Source organism: Leucoraja erinacea, chromosome 42, assembly GCF_028641065.1.
Source record: "Leucoraja erinacea ecotype New England chromosome 42, Leri_hhj_1, whole genome shotgun sequence".
NCBI lineage: Eukaryota > Metazoa > Chordata > Chondrichthyes > Rajiformes > Rajidae > Leucoraja > Leucoraja erinaceus.
Genome location: NC_073418.1, coordinates 2,118,448 through 2,134,875, shown reverse-complemented (window position 1 = coordinate 2,134,875; position 16,428 = coordinate 2,118,448). Strand labels below are relative to the sequence as shown.

At 49.5% G+C, this 16,428-nt stretch overlaps 1 protein-coding gene across 1 annotated transcript; it reads left to right on the top strand.

The window, feature by feature from the left end:
* The first annotated feature begins 688 nt into the window (after positions 1-688).
* Positions 689-14,940, top strand: rps5 (ribosomal protein S5). The gene is made up of 6 exons (XM_055664671.1): positions 689-824; positions 5,535-5,640; positions 7,153-7,362; positions 9,477-9,605; positions 11,584-11,682; positions 14,829-14,940. Exons 2-6 carry the CDS (start codon positions 5,536-5,538, stop codon positions 14,895-14,897), a joined length of 612 nt encoding a protein of 203 aa, XP_055520646.1. The 5' UTR covers positions 689-824; position 5,535; the 3' UTR covers positions 14,898-14,940.
* Positions 14,941-16,428: the final 1,488 nt, after the last annotated feature.

Sequence of the window (16,428 nt, the reverse complement as noted above, 5' to 3'; positions counted from 1 at the left end):
CAACATTTCGTTTGAACCCCAATGGGGTTCAAATGACAAATATTGTGTATTGTGTATCCTTGATGGGCCGAATGGCCTAATTTTTACCCCTATCTCTTATGATCAGTCACAGGGACAATGTGCAAACTCCACACAGACAGCACCTGAGGTTAGCATGGGAACTGTGATGCAGCGCCCGTGACCAATACAGTGAGAAGCGTTTGCAAACTGAGATGAACATGCAGTGATAAGTGAAGGGACACAAAACTGCTGGAGAAACTCAGCGGGTGCAGCAGCATCTATGGAGCGAAGGAAATGGGCGACGTTTCGGGCCGAAACCCTTCTTCAGACCAAAGATTATAGAGGATCTTTGCTTCAGACAATGCATTTGGTGATGAGTCTTTTGCAACTTGGCTCTACCCACGTGGCCGGTGCCCAGTGCGCCTTGATGAAAGATGGCGGCGGCCTGGAAGAAAGATCCCTGCACCGCGCATGCTCCGTGCCCACCGCCAGTAACAAAGATGGCGTCGAGAGCGACTCCCCTCCACTGCGCATGCTCTGTGTCCGCCGCCAGTAACAAAGATGGCGCTGAGAGCGACTGCTCTACACTGCGCATGCTCTGTACCCGCCGCCAGTAACAAAGATGGTGCTGAGAGCGACTCCCCTCCACCGCGCATGCTCTGTTCCCGCCGCCCGTGACAAAGATGGCGGCGCGGGGGACGTTTTCCGCGCACTGCGCAGGCTCAGTGCCAGCAGCACTACTCGCCCGGATGCGGGAGCCCTGCGTTTTGATCTCGGTGCAACCCGGAGCGGGTCCTTTCGGCGGCGGAGCCCGAGTGGAGCAGGTGGGTCCCGGGCGGCGGCGGCGGCGAGAGAGCGGGGGGGAGAGAGAGAGAGAGCGGGGGAGAGAGCGGGGGGAGAGAGCGGGGGGAGAGGGGGAGGAGGGGGAAGCGAGGCCGCCTGAAGGGGGGAGAGAGGCCGCGGGCCCGGTGGCTGCCGTCGGCGTGACTGGTACCGTGAGGCCAGGCTTGAGGCCTACTCGCCTCCACCAGGCCTCGGGTTAACGTGTAAACCCTCCCACACCACCCCCCCCCCATCTCAGTCACCCCCCCCCCCCATCCCCCCCATCTCACCCACACCCCCCCATCTATCTCACCCACACCCCCCCCCATCTCACCCACACCCCCCCCCCCATCTCACTCCTCACCCACCCCCCCCCCATCTCACCCCCACCCATCCCCATCTCACTTACCTAAAATAGGACACCTTGATAGTGTCCTCTGTGATGTTCAAAGGAAAGACTCTGAACTCTTGAAGCATCTATCTCACCCCCCCCCCCCACTCACCCCCCCCCCCATCCACACCCCCCCCCATCTCACCACCCCATCATCCACACCCCCCCCCATCTCACTCATCCACCCCCCCCCCCACTCACTCACACCCCCCCCCATCTCACCCCCCCCCCCCCCCATCTCCTCACACCCCCCCCCCCCATCACTCACCCCCACACCCCCCCCATCTCACCCCCCCCCATCACTCACCCACACCCCCCATCCCCACCCACACCCCCCCCCATCTCACTCCCCCCCCCCCCCCTCTCACTCATCCACCCCCCCCATCTCACTCACCCACCCACCCCCCCCATCTCACTCACCCCACACCCCCCCATCTCACTCACCCACCCCCCCCCATCTCACTCACCACCCCCCCCACCACCCACCCCCCCCCCCCCCCATCTCACCCACCCCCCCCCCCATCTCACTCATCCACCCCCCCCCCCATCTCACTCATCCACCCCCCCCCATCTCACTCATCCACCCCACCCCCCCCTCCACTCACCCACACCCCCCCCCCATCTCACACACTCACCCCCCCCCCCCCCCCATCTCACTCATCCACCCCCCCCCATCTCACTCACACCACACCCCCCCCCCATCTCACTCACCCACCCCCCCCCCCCCCCACTCACCCCACACCCCCCCATCTCACTCTCACCCACCCCCCCCCCCCCCCACTCACTCCCACACCCCCCCCATCTCACTCACACACACCCCCCCCCCCCATCTCACTCACACCCCCCCATCTCACCCACACCCCCCCACCCCCACACTCCCCCCACCCCATCCACACTCCCCCCACTCCCATCTCACTCACCCACCCCCCCCCCCCTCACTCACTCACACCCCCCCCATCTCACTCACTCACACCCCCCCATCTCACTCACTCACACCCCCCCCCTCATCTCACCCACACCCCCCCCCCCCTCTCACTCACACACCCCCCCCATCTCACCCACACCCCCCCATCTCACTCACTCACACCCCCCCCCATCTCACCCACACCCCCCACCCATCTCACTCAACCCCCCCCATCTCACTCACTCACCCCCCCCCCCCCCCCCCATCTCACCCACCCTCACCCACCCCCCCATCTCACTCACTCACACCCCCCCACCATCTCACCCACACCCCCCCCCCATCCAGTTCCCCATCCCCCACTCACTCACACACCCCCCCATCTCACCCACACCCCCCCCCCCATCTCACTCACCCATCCCCATCCCACTCACTCCCCCCCCCCCCCCCCATCTCAGTCACCCATCCCCCCCCCCTCTCACTCACTCACACCCCCCCCCCCCACCCATCTCACTCACACCGCATCTTTAATCGGACTTGCATAGAAACTAGGTGCAGGAGGAGGCCATTCGGCCCTTCGAGCCAGCACCACACATTCACTGTGATCATGGCTGATCATCCCCCATCAATAACCCGTGCCTGCCTTCTCCCCATATCCCTCGACTTCACTAGCATCTAGAGCTCTATCTAACACTCTTAAATCCATAAATTCTCTAATTCCATAAATTCACAAATCTCTGCGTGAAAATGTTTTTTCTCACCTCAGTCTTAAATGACCTCCCCTTTATTCTAAGACTGTGTGTGGCCCCTGGTTCTGGACTCGCCCAACATTGGGAACATTTTCCCTGCATCTAGCTTGCCCAGTCCTTTTATAATTTTAAGTACACAAAAATGCTGGCAAAACTCAGCGGGTGCAGCAGCATCTATGGAGCGAAGGAGATGGGCAAAGTTTGGCCGAAACCCTTCTTCAGACTATTCTTAAACACTTTTATAATTTTATACGTTTCTATAAGATCCCCCCTCCCCTCTTTCTTCTAAACTCCAGTGAATACAAGCCTAGTCTTTTTAATCTTTCCTCATATGACAGTCCCGCCATCCCAGGGATCAATCTCCTAAACCTACGCTGCACTGCCGCAATCACAAGGATGTCCTTCCACAAATTAGGAGACCAAAACTGTACACAATACTCCAGATGTGGTCTCACCAGACCCCTACACAACTGCAGACTTTCCTGGATTTTATCTTTATCAGGCAACTGGACCATCCCATCCACAACCAGAGAGTAGTCCCGACGAGCCATCTGCCTCATTGGAGACCCTCGGACTATCTTTAATCGGGCTTTATCTTGCACTAAACGTTATTCCCTTTATCCTGTACACTGTAAATGTTAGTCTTTCCACAGACTGGTCAGCACGCAGCAAAACAAAGCTTTTTACTGTACCTCAGTACATGTGATAATAATGAATTATACCCACTGTGTGGGATGGAACTGCAGATGCTGGTTTAGATCGAAGATAGACACAAAATGCTGGGGTAACTCAGCGGGACAGGCAGCATCTCTGGAGAGGAGGAATGGGTGACGTTTCGTGTCGAGACCCTTTGTCTGAAGAAGGGTCGAGACCCGATTTGTCACCCATTCCTTCTCTCCTGAGATGCTGCCTGTCCCGCTGATTTTCTCCAGCATTTTGTGTCTCTTCGGTTTAAACCAGCATCTGCAGTTCCTTCCTCCAACATCACCTATTTTAGCATCTCCAGGAGACTTGCTGGCAATGCCTTGTACCTTCTCGTCTTAAGTAGTTGATAAAATGACAAAGAACCCTGGGCCCAGCGCAAACCGCTCAGCCACACCAGTAATCAGGGGACTCCAGTCATAGTCATTATCCTGATTCCCTGATCTACCACATTTGCACAGGTACATAGGAACAGACCAAAATGGTGCATGCGGGACTAATGTAGATGGAGCACCATGATCAGTATGGGCAAGAACATACACACAAAATGCTGGCGTAACTCAGCGGGACAGGCAACATCTCTGGAGAGAAGGAATATGTGGTTTTGATTTGAGACCCTTCTTCAGTAAACGGTTTCGACCCGAAAGGTCACATATTCCTTCTGTCCCGAGATGCTTCCGGTCTCACTGAGTTACTCCAGCATTTTGTATCGATCTTCGGTGTAAGTCAGCATTTGCAGTTTCTTCCTCCACACCTCAGCATGGGTAAGTTGGGCCTGTTTCTGTGCTGTATGACTGACATCTTCAGGAGTTCTGTATGACACCTTCCAATGCCATCCTGACTGTACCAAGACCAAAGAGGAAAGTTAAAAAGACCGTCTTATTTGATCTTCAACAAAGCATCAGCTCTTACCCTATCTGTATCATTTAGTGCAAGATAAAGTCTGATTAAAGATAGTTCAAATGTATTGAGGTCGATGGGAGGACAGGACCGAACTTTAGTTGGTGAGAGGATGGTTCAGTTGCCTGATAACAGTTGGGGGGAACAAACTGTCCCTGAATCTAGGGGGTATGTGCTTTCAAACTACTGTTCTTCTTGCCTGAGGGGAGAAGAGGGAGTGACTGGGGTGAGACTGGCCCTTGATTATGCTGGCATCCTACCCGAGGCAGCCTGAAGTGTAGATGGAGTCTTAGTTCAGTTTGGAGATACAGCGCGGAAACAGGCCCTTCGGCCCGCCGAGGCCGTGCCAACCAGCGATCCCCGCACACTAACACTATACACATTGGAGGAACAGCACCTCATATTCCGTTTGGGGAGTCTGCATCCCGGGGGCATGAACATCGAATTCTCCCAATTTTGTTAGTCCTTGCTGTCTCCTCCCCTTCCTCAGTCCCCCTGCTGTCTCTCCTCCCAGCCTTCGGGCTCCTCCTCCTTTTCCCTTTCTTGTCCCCGCCCCCGATCAGTCTGAAGAAGGGTTTCGGCCCGAAACGTTGCCTATTTCCTTCGCTCCATAGATGCTGCTGCACCCGCTGAGTTTCTCCAGCTTTTTTGTGTAACACTATACACATACTAGGGACATTTTCCAATTTACCAAGCCTATGAAACTGTACGGCTTTGGAGTGTTGTAAGAAACCGCAGCACCTGGAGAAATCCTAAGCAAGTCACAGGGAAAACGTACAAACTCCATACAGACAGCACCCGAGGTCTGGATCGAACCCGGGTCTCTGGTATTGTAAGGCAGCAACTTCACTGCTGAGTCACCATGCCGCCCATGGCAGGGAGGTTGGTACATCTGCTCCCCTAGTACCCGCCTTTGTTTTATACACTACAAGGGGCTTTCTCTCCTGGAAGCAACTGGTTATTGTTCACATTTGCCCCACTTCTCCACCTCCGCTCCACAGTTTCTGAAGCTCGTTGGGGTTATCGCTGCAGTGGACAGGGTTCTGACTTTCTTTGTCCTTTTCCACAGAATGACGGAGTGGGAAAGCGTGCCTGCGGTCACAGAGACGCCAGAGATCAAGCTCTTTGGCAAATGGAGCACTGATGATGTTCAGATCAACGATATTTCCTTGCAGGTGTGTGTGTGTGTGTTACCTCTCTGGCTCTGTTGTGTTTAGTTTAATTTAGAGATACAGTGTGGAAGCAGGCCATTGACAGATACTTGATTAGTACGGGTATTAGGGGCTATGGGGTGAAGGCGGGAGAATGCAGTTGAGAGGGAAAGATAGATCAGCCGTGATTGAATGGCGGAGTAGACATAATGGGCCGAATGGCCTAATTCTGCTCCAACAACTTGTGAACTTTAACCTGACAAATCTAGCTTTCCTTTGACACCCTTAGTAATCGTGTATCTGTAAATCTCCGCTTTAAAATGACCCAATGAATCCACAGCTGCCTGGCAGTGAGTTCCACAGATTCACCACCCTCTGACCAAAGAAAATCCCCCTCATCTCCTTTCTAAGGTCATAAGGAACAGGAGTAGAATTAGGCCATTCGGCCCATGAAGTCTGAAAAGTTTGGAGGCCCCTGTTCTAAAGGTTCTTTATTCCTTTGTTCTGAGTGTGCCCTTTGGTTCTAGACTCTCCCACTAGTGGAAACATCCTCTCCACATCCACAAGTTAATAGAAAATGGAAGATATTATTAATGATGTTATAATTGGGCACATTCAGAAATTCAGGATAATAGGCAATAATTAATGTTGGGTTTTTTTGAAAGGGAAATTAAGCATGGCCAGAAAATTTTAAAGGAGTAAAAGCCTTTGTAAAGACCAACTGGGCAATATAATAGACGTGCTACAGTCAAAGGTTATGGAAAATGACCACTTGTGAAGGGTGACAGCAGGCTAATAAAGCAGACAAGTAGCACGGTGGCACAGCGGTAGAGCTGCTGCATTGCAACACCAGAGACCCAGGTTCGATCCTGACTCCGGGTACTGTCTGTACGGAGTTTGTACATTCTGCCTGTGACTACATTTTTTTTCCTCGGGTGCTCCGATTTCCTCCCACATCTCGAAAGATGTGCAGGTTTGTAGGTTAATTGGCTTCGGTAAAAAATAGTGGTTTGTGTCTAATGTGTAGGATAGTGCTGGTGCGTGGGATGATCGCTGGTCAGTGCAGACTCGGTGGGCTGAAGGGTCTGTTTACCATGTGTATCTCTAAACGAAACTAAAGTGGGTGAAATATTAAGATGTACTACAGACAAGGGGGCAATTTACAGAACCAATTAACCTACAAACCTGCACGTCTTTGTAAGGTGGAAGAGAACTGGAGCACCCGAAAGAAACCCGTGCGGTTACAGGGAAAAAGTACACACTCCGTACAGGCAGCACCCGTCATCAGGATCGAACCCCGGTCTCGAGAGCTGTAAGGCAGCAACTCTACCACTGCGCCATTGTGGTTGAGGCAGCTACTATCACAACATTTCAAGGGCACGGGTGCATGGATAGGAAAGGTTTAGAGGGATATGAGCCAAACGAGGGCAAGTGGGACTAGCGTGGATGGGGCATGATTGTCAGCATGGGCAAGTTGGGCTGTTTGTGGTGACATTGAAGCTATGGTTGAGTTGAGTGCTTGATGTCCTCCCTCAGGATTATATCGCCGTCAAGGAGAAGTATGCCAAGTACCTCCCCCACAGCTCGGGCCGCTACGCTGCCAAGCGCTTCCGCAAGGCGCAGTGCCCCATCGTGGAGCGCCTGACTAACTCCATGATGATGCACGGCCGCAACAACGGCAAGAAGCTGATGACGGTGCGCATCGTGAAGCACGCCTTCGAGATCATCCACCTGCTCACGGGCGAGGTAAGCCAACCCAGCTTCTGCAACGGATCAATTCGCTGACGTTGCACACTGACTGGGAGTAGCTGTTGGGAGGCACTGTGCCCACGTCTCCACGCTGACAAGTATGTTGCAGACCCCACTGCAAGTGCAGCTCTTGTTCCTGCATACAGTCCAGTAACAAGGAGCTGCAGATAGGCACAAAATGCTGGCATAGCTTAGCATAGAAACATAGAAAATAGGTGCAGGAGTAGGCCATTTGGCCCTTCGAGCCTGCACCGCCATTCAATATGATCATGGTTGATCATCCAACTCAGTATCCCAACCCTGCCTTCTCTCCATACCCCCTGATCCCTTTAGCCACAAGGGCCACATCTAACTCCCTCTTAAAGATAGCCAATGAACTGTGGCCTCAACTACCTTCTGTGGCAGAGAATTCCAGAAATTCACCACTCTGTGAAAAATGTTTTTCTCATCTCAATCCTAAAAGATTTCCCCTTTATCCTTAAACTGTGACCCTTGTTCTGGACTTCCCCAACATCGGGAACAATCTTCCTGCATCTAGCCTGTCCCAACGCCTTAAGAATTTTGTAAGTTTCTATAAGATCCCCCCTCAATCTTCTAAATTCTAGCGAGTACAAGCCGAGTATCTAGTCTTTCTTATAATAATAATAATAACTTTATTTATAGAGCACTTTAAAAACAACCACTGTTGCCACAAAGTGCTGTACATGACTAATCATGGACACAAAATTATTACACGACAATAAAAACACTAGAAGAGAAAGTAAAAACAATAAAATTAAAAACATTAAAAGCGCTAAAGCAGGAGCAAAGTCTCAAGCAGAGTCAAAAGCCAAAGAATATAAATGTGTTTTAATACTGGTTTTGAAGATGTACAGTGAGGGGGCCTGTCTGATGTGCATATGATGTGCATATGAAGGTCTTCATATGAAAGTCCTGACATCCCAGGAATCAGTCTGGTTAACCGAACGAAAGCACCTGTGTAGAGGATGGATAGGTAACCTTTGTGTTGGGGCCTTTCTTCAAAAAAGGAATTGCAAATGCCAATTTACAAATAAGAAAGACACAAAGTGCTGGAGTAACTCAGCATGTCAGGCAGCATCTCCGGAGTACATGGTTAAATGACCCTTTGGGTTGGGACCCTTCTACCGCCCCCACGTTTCGGGTCGGGATCCTTCTTCAGGTGATTGCTTTCCCCACTCTCGGGCATTCCAGGTGCTTCCCCATCTTTCAGTGAGAAATCGCCCTCTCAAACCATCTTTAATTTGAAACTGATTCCAAAGAAGGGAACCGATCCAAAACGTCACCTATCCCATATTGATGCTGTCTGACCTGTGGAATTACTCCAGCATTTTGTGCCCTATCTCCAGTAACAATCTTGCTGTATATTATGGCATAATCGTACTTAAGCACAAGCGTGAAAGATACTAGTTTACACGAGGCAGTACACAAGAGTCACCACGTTTCAGGTGACATGTTGTGCCCTTCAAACTCAGTTATTAAATATGTTAGTCTGGCAGCCCTGACATCCTTGCGAATCAAGAATATGTCAATCTGCACCTGATAAATACTCAATGCCTTGGCCACCACAGCCGTGTGTGGCAGTAAATTCCCCAGATATGCCACCCCTCTAACAAAAAAAAATCCTGCTCTCCTTTTTAAAAGTGTGTTTTTTCATTCTGAGGCAGTGCCCTCTGGTCCCAGACTCTCCCACTAGACGAATCCTTATCCAGGTATTTCACTGGTTCAGTAAGTTTCAATCAGGTGCCCCCTCATCCTTCTAAACTCTAGTGTGTACAGGCCCAGTGCCTTCAGACGTTCAACGTATACGTTAACCTAATTCGGTTTCCTCCCACGCTCTTAATGACGTATACAGGGTTATAGGTCAACCATCGACCTCCGGTTAATTGGCTTGGCTTGGTGTAAGTGTAGAATGTCCCTAGTGTTTGTAGGATGGTGTCGGAATACAGAGGTCGATGGTTGACGTGGACTTGGTGGGATGAAGGGCTTGTTTCTGTGTTGTATCTCGAAATTAAACAAAACTGATGTGTACCCGATGGGACATATTGGGCCCGTACTGTGCCGTGTGCACTGATAATGTCTCTGTGTTGCAGAACCCACTGCAAGTGCTGGTGAACGCCATCATCAACAGCGGGCCCCGAGAGGACTCCACTCGTATCGGGCGCGCCGGAACCGTGAGAAGGCAGGCTGTCGACGTGAGCCCATTGCGGCGCGTTAACCAGGTACAGTGCAAGAGCGGGGTGCTGTCTGTGATGTGAAGGCTGGTCCTGTGGGGTGGGGTGATAACTTCAAACTAACGGTGGTGCAACGGTAGAGTTGCTCCCTTGCAGCGCTGGAGACCTGGGCTCCATCCCCACTACAGGTGCTGTCTACTGTAAGGTGTCCTGAAAGGCGTCCATAAATAAAATGCATTATTATTATTACGTAGTTTGTGTGACTTCCCCGTGACCGCGTGGGTTTTCTCCGAGATCTTCGGTTTCCTCCGAAGACGTACTGGTATGTAGGTTAATTGGCTTGGTGTCTATGTACAATTGTCCCTAGTGGGTGTAGAATAGTGTTAATGTGCGGGGATCGCTGGTCACTGCGAACTCGATGGGCCTGTTGCCACACTATCTCCAAACTAAACTAAAAAAATGATTTTGAGTCGAGCGTCTATTTGTTCTAGGACCCGTATGAGGCCATCAAGTCTATTCAATTGTGACTGACCTGTCTTCCCCTCAAAGCCATTCTCTTGCCTTCTCGCCATAACCCCAGACACCCTCAGTAATCAAAAATCTCCGCCTTAATATATTAATTGACTTGGCCTCCACAGCGGTTATAATTGTCATATGTACTGACAATGGAACAATGAAATCCTCACTTGCAGCAGTTAAGCAGGCCTGTAAATACCATACACACATGGATCATTTATAATGCATAATAATCTTTAATAATGTTATATCTTTGCACTAAATGTTACACCCCTTCACCCTTTATCTTTGCGCTGTGGATGGCTCGATTGCATTAGTAATAAAAAATTTTTTTTTTTCATGTTCATACGTTGTCGGAGCAGAATTAGGCCATTTGGCCCATCAGATCTACTCCATCATTCAATCATGGCTGATCTATCTTTCCCTCTCAACCCCATTCCCCTGCCTTCTCCCCATAACCCCTGAACAATAATAAACGAAATAACTAAAAAAACGCTAAGTTAACAACAACAGAGTCCATAGTGCAACCAAAGACAATGGACAAAATTGGGTTGACGAAAATACCTGAAGCACAAAATGCTGGAATTAATTGCTCAGCGGGTCGGGCAGCATCTGCGGAAAGAGAAATGGGCCTAATGTTAATGTTTCAGAGCAGGTAATCTTTGTCAGAGAAAGTTGGGCTGTGATGAAGTGTTGTTATGTTTTGAGTTGGTTCCAGGTTTCGGCCTCATTTCATGTGCCATGTGCTCCCTCTTGTGGCTCCACAGCTCACTGTGGTGTTTGGCAAAGAGCCACCATTATTTATTTATGAGCCTCGTTGACATTAACGCGCATTTCTAACAGTCTATTAATTACTGAACTGCACATCATTCCCAGACAAGGTGCGAATTTCATCACAGAGTAGTATCCATCCACTGCCTGGAACAGGTGAATCCGTTCAGTTAGACAATTCACAGATTTCCCAATGTTTGCAACAGTCCCGTGTCTCATCTCTTGTATTCCCTATCGGATTGGATACAAAGCACAGATTCAACACCCTCTGACAAAATAAATTACTTGTCATCTCCTTGTATTCTGAGGCGACGGCCTCTGGTCCAAGACTCTCCAACTAGTGGAAACATCCTCTCCACATTCACTCTATCCTGGCCTTTCAATGAGGTCCCACCCCCTCATCTTTCTCAACTCCAGCAAGTACAGGCCCTGTGCTTTCAAACGCTCATCGTATGTTAACCCAGTCATTCCCGGTATCATTATCTTAAACCTCCTCTGGACCCTCACCAGAGCCTGCACTTCCTCAGATATGGGTCCCAAGTCTGCTCGCTAATCCCAAATGTGTTCTGACCAGTACCTTGTAAAGCCTCAGCATTGCGTCCCTGTTTTTGTATTCTAAACCCCTCGCAATAAATGCGAGCATTGTATTTGCCTTCCTTGCTACAGATTTGTAAATTCTTGAAGTGGTCTCTGTCTGACCTGACTAACTTGTCTTTATTTGCCGTCTGTGTGCTTGAAGGCGATCTGGCTGCTTTGTACCGGGGCCAGAGAAGCTGCATTCAGGAACATCAAAACCATTGCAGAATGTCTGGCAGATGAGCTCATCAACGCAGCAAAGGTACGTCATTCTGGTCGGGTGGAGCACTTAAAAACAAATGTTTTAACTGCACACAATTTATTTTAGTGCAGTTAAAACAAATTTTTCGTTGTGTGCCCTGCAGGCTTGGGTTGGTCAGACTCCCGCAGAATAAGGAAGAGGTTGGTGTTGGGAGGAGAGACTCCTACTGTAAACAAGGGAGTGCCAACCACACTGGGCGGCTTTGTTGACCCTAGTGCCGGGTCCCCGCCTTGAATCAGTCAGTTTGGTTTTCCCTTCAAGAAGTTGCCCTGTCATTCTGAATTTCCATCTGGTTGCAGTCTTGAAAATTGCAAATCATTTGGCCGATTGCAAATCATCTGCCCCATGTGACTTGTGCTCCAGCTAATTTAAGAATTGGCCCCAAAATAAGACATGTAAAACTCATGGGCTACGTAGCTGGTTGGTTTAGAAATTCATTTTCATTCGTCATCGTTGAGAACATTAGCAACTGGTTGCCACCGGTAACGGCGACGGACGCACCACACATCTCTGTCCTCCAGTTCCTGCGGACTTCCGCCGCTGGAAGTATAGGATTTTGGTGTGTGTGTATGTGCTTTATCATTGTTCCTTGCAATGCTATGTAACGGCGCTGGAATTAGCTTCCATTCCAGCTGTTTTGCTTTGAAAGGGGCTACTTTGATCTTGAGAATGACAGGGGCACAATGTGCTAGTGGCGCAGCAGTAGAGTTGCCGCCTTTCAGCGCCAGAGGTTCAATCCTGACTACAGATGCTGTCTGTATGGAGTTTGTATGTTCTCCCCGTGGCCTGTGTGGGTTTTCTTCGGGAGCTCAGGTTTCCTCCCACACTCCCAAATCCATTCCAACATTCAATCATGGCTGATCTATCTTTCCCTCTCAACCCCATTTCTCCCCATAACGCCTGACACCCGTACTAATCAAGAATCTACCAATCACCACCGTCAAAATACCGATTCACGTTCCAAAATCTAATTCTAAAGCCCCAAATCCTCCTGTAAGCATGACATTTTGCATTTAGGGAGGAGGCAGCAAATGTGCTGTAATGTACGACACAGTGGCAACCTCTATATCTGGTTGGACTGGATTCCTTCCTCTAAGCCTTCTGTTTGGGAGGTAGTTCTTAACCTTTGTTGAGGTTGCTATGTAGCTAAACCCTGGACACAACACTTGCACAGCTGTACAGCTGCTGCCTTGCAGGGCCACAAACCTGGGTTCAATCCTGACTGTACAGAGTTTGTACCTTCTCCCTGTAACCGCACAGGTTTTCTCTGGGTGCTCTGGATTCCTCCCACATCCCAAAGACGTACAGCTTTTTTTGTAGGTTTCGATTTTAGTTTAGAGATACTGCGCGGAAACTGGCCCTGCTGCCCACCGAGTCCGCACCGATCAGTGATCCCCGCACATTAACACTATCCTGCACTCATTAGGGACAATTTACATGTATACCAAGCCAATGAACCCACAAACCTGTTCGTCTTTGGAGTGTGGGAGTAAACCGGACATCTTGGACAAAACCCACTCAGGTCATGGGCAGAACGTACAAACTCCGTACAGACAGCACCCTTAGTCTGGATCGAACCCGGGTCTCTGGCGCTGCAGCACTGTAATTCAGCAACTCTACCGCTGTGCCACCGGGTAAATTGGCATCTGGAAATTGTAAATTTCAAGATGGAGTTAGATTTAGCTCTTCGGGCTAAAGGAACCAAGGGATATGGGGAGAAAAGCAGGAACGGGGTACTGATTTTAGATAATCAGTCACGATCATATTGAATGGCGGTGCTGGCTCGAAGGGCCAAATGGCCTACTCGTGCACCTATGTTTTCATGTAATGTGTCGGATAGTGTTAATACTAGTCCGCGTGGGCCTAAGGGCCTGTTTCCCCACTGAATCTCCAAAGTAAACTACTAAAGTAATGTCAAACATGCGGCTTATGTAATAAAAAGGAACTGCAGATGTTGGCTTATACCAAGACACAAAGTTGCTGGAGTAACTCAGCAGGTCGGGTACCAAGGATAGGTGATTTTTCAGGTGAGTTAGGACTCTGAAGAAAGGGTCACCGATCCATATTCTCCAAGAATGTTGCTTTACCTGCTGAGTTGCTCCAGCACCTGTACCCATCTTTGCTCAAGTCTATTCTGCAGCCCTGAAGTTGTGTTGTCCTACCACAAGCAGGAGGCATGCAGGTGTGTTAAATATCACCCAGTGCTTTCTGAAAGGAGCAGTGAGACTATTTGTTGTCTCTGGTAGCATTCCTCCCTTGAGCCACGCCATTTACCTTTTAAAAGAATGCATGTCTGCATATTCATGTCTGCCGAACCTGTTTAACTTTGTAATTGCTGTGTAGTTGCCTTTAAGCGCCTCTTCTGTTTTGCATTGACTTAAGGGGAATGTTTTGTTGTTCCCAACATTGGCCAGTCCCAACTCCGAACCTCCTATACTGTCCTCTTGGGCCTTAAGCACATTCCTTGACTTCTGGCAGATGCCGTTTTAAAACAAAACAGGAAATTTCAAGCCTTTCGGTTCCAGGCAGTTGTATCCTGATGATAAAGTTGCTGTTTAAACCAGTTTTATGTATGTTCCATTTCCTCCACGCCTGACATTTGTCCATTCAATGCCTTTCACTGGAATCTCTCCCCTCCTTTATGGATTCTGACCACGGGTGCTGTCTGTATGGAGTTTGCACGCGTTCCCTGTGACTGCGGGGATTTTCTCTGGGTGCTGCCCTACAGCACCTGCGACCTGGATTCAATCCTGACTATGGGCGCTGTCTGTATGGAGTTTGCAAGTTCTCTCTGTGACCGCGCGGGGTTTCTCCGGGTGCAGAATGTTTCCTCCCTTATTCCAGGGACGTGCGGGTCTCTAGGCTAATTAGTCCTCTGTAAATTGTCCTTTGTGTGTGTGTGTGTTTGTGTAGGATAAAACTAGTGTGAACGGGTGATTGCAGGTCAGTGTGGGCTGAAGGGCCCTTTTCTGCGCTGTTTCTAAATTTATAATCTCATTAATTCCCCCCTTCTAGTTCTCTGGAAGCACAAATGCCTGTAGTTACCTTTGGGATGGTCTGGTTAGGGTGGGAAGCACCAGATGATGCTGGGTATAGTCGCCACAGTCCATGTGTGTTATGGTTTCCCCCTCTTTCACCTTTCACAGGGCTCTTCCAACTCTTACGCCATTAAGAAGAAGGACGAGCTGGAACGTGTGGCCAAGTCCAACCGTTGAGAACATCACGTCAAATGTTGTCGAATAAAAGTATTTGAAAGATGCTTTGCCTTTTGTGTCCCCTGTTTTGAGTATGATGGTGCTAAAACATTATGTGTCGGAAGGAACTGCAGATGCTGGTTTAGACTGAAGGTAGACACAAAATGCTGGAGTAACTCAGCGGGGCAGGCAGCGTCTCGGGAGAGAAGGATAGGTAACGTTTTGGCCCTTCTTCAGACGATCATGCTAAAACATGAACTAGGTTAACCCTTGACCAGTGGCACGGGTTATCTGGTCTTGTGTCAAAGAAAGGAACAAAGTGCCCGTGTAACTGTGGAAATGATGCTCCAGAACACGGGGTCACAGTTTAAGGATAAGGGGGAAATCTTTTAGGACCGAGATGAGAAAAACATTTTTCACACAGAGAGTGGTGAATCTGTGGAATTCTCTGCCACAGAAGGTAGTTGAGGCCAGTTCATTGGCTACAGTTAAGAGGGAGTTAGATCAGGGGGTATGGAGAGAAGGTAGGTACAGGATACTGAGTTGGATGATCAGCCATGATCATATTGAATGGCGGTGCAGGCTCGAAGGGCCGAATGGCCTACTCCTGCACCTATTTTCTATATTTCTAAAACATTAACTAGGTTATCCCTCAGCCTGTTTTTTTTACTAAATCAAAAAAAGACTGCTGGAGTAAATCGGTGGAGAATGTGATAAAACATTAGGTTATCTGTCAGGTGTTACTAAATTAAAAAGAGACTGCTGGAGTAAATTGGCGGAAATGGTACTAAATGGTCAACGAGGTTAACCCTCAACCTGTTACATTGCTGTAGCTGGCCTGATCTTTTAATAAATCAGAAAAATACACAAAGTGCTGGAGTAACTGCGGGTCAGGCAGCGTCCATGGAGAACATGAATAGGTGTCGTCGGGGCCCTTGGCTTATGCCTCCACTCGCTCTTACTCATCCATCCACTCAATCCCCTGATGTGAGGCCGCTTCATTGTGTGCATCTGCCTCCCCTCCTCGGCACCAGCTCCTCCCAACTGCTGAAGGACTTGAGCATAGGCACGCACTTAAAAGTAGGAAACGCAAAGTTAATTTGACAACAGCAGGAGGTCCCACCACAAACAGTGCGATGATTTTTTAAACCATTATGGGATAAATATTGGCTGCGATACAAAAAAGGAAACCTCTGCCTGCAGCTCTCGTTCAGTGTGGCATTCTGAGTCGGCCTGCAGTTGTCAGCTTGCCGGGAATTTCTTCCCATCTGTATCGGGCAACTGAATTATCCTAACTGGAGAGGACTTGAACTTCCATCTAACTACCCATGGACCTTAATCAACTGGGGAAGTGAGGCAAGGTATGGCTGATGGAATTTAAGTCAAGAAATTGCAGTGTTTTGGATGTAGCCCAGTCCACGATCACCCTTCCATTGACTCCATCTACACCTCACGCTACCTTGGCAAGGCCACCAGAATAATCAAGGACCTGTTTTGCCCCCAGACATTCCCTCTTCTCCCCATTCCTTTAAGGCAAGGGGTGAAGAGTGAA

Bases quoted from the DNA above. Each gene is read 5' to 3' on its own strand.
- rps5 (XM_055664671.1), top strand. From the start codon at position 5,536: ATGACGGAGTGGGAAAGCGTGCCTGCGGTCACAGAGACGCCAGAGATC. The intron at 7,363-9,476 runs GTAAGCCAACCC...TCTGTGTTGCAG, and splicing joins TCCACCTGCTCACGGGCGAG to AACCCACTGCAAGTGCTGGT. The intron at 9,606-11,583 runs GTACAGTGCAAG...GTGTGCTTGAAG, and splicing joins CATTGCGGCGCGTTAACCAG to GCGATCTGGCTGCTTTGTAC.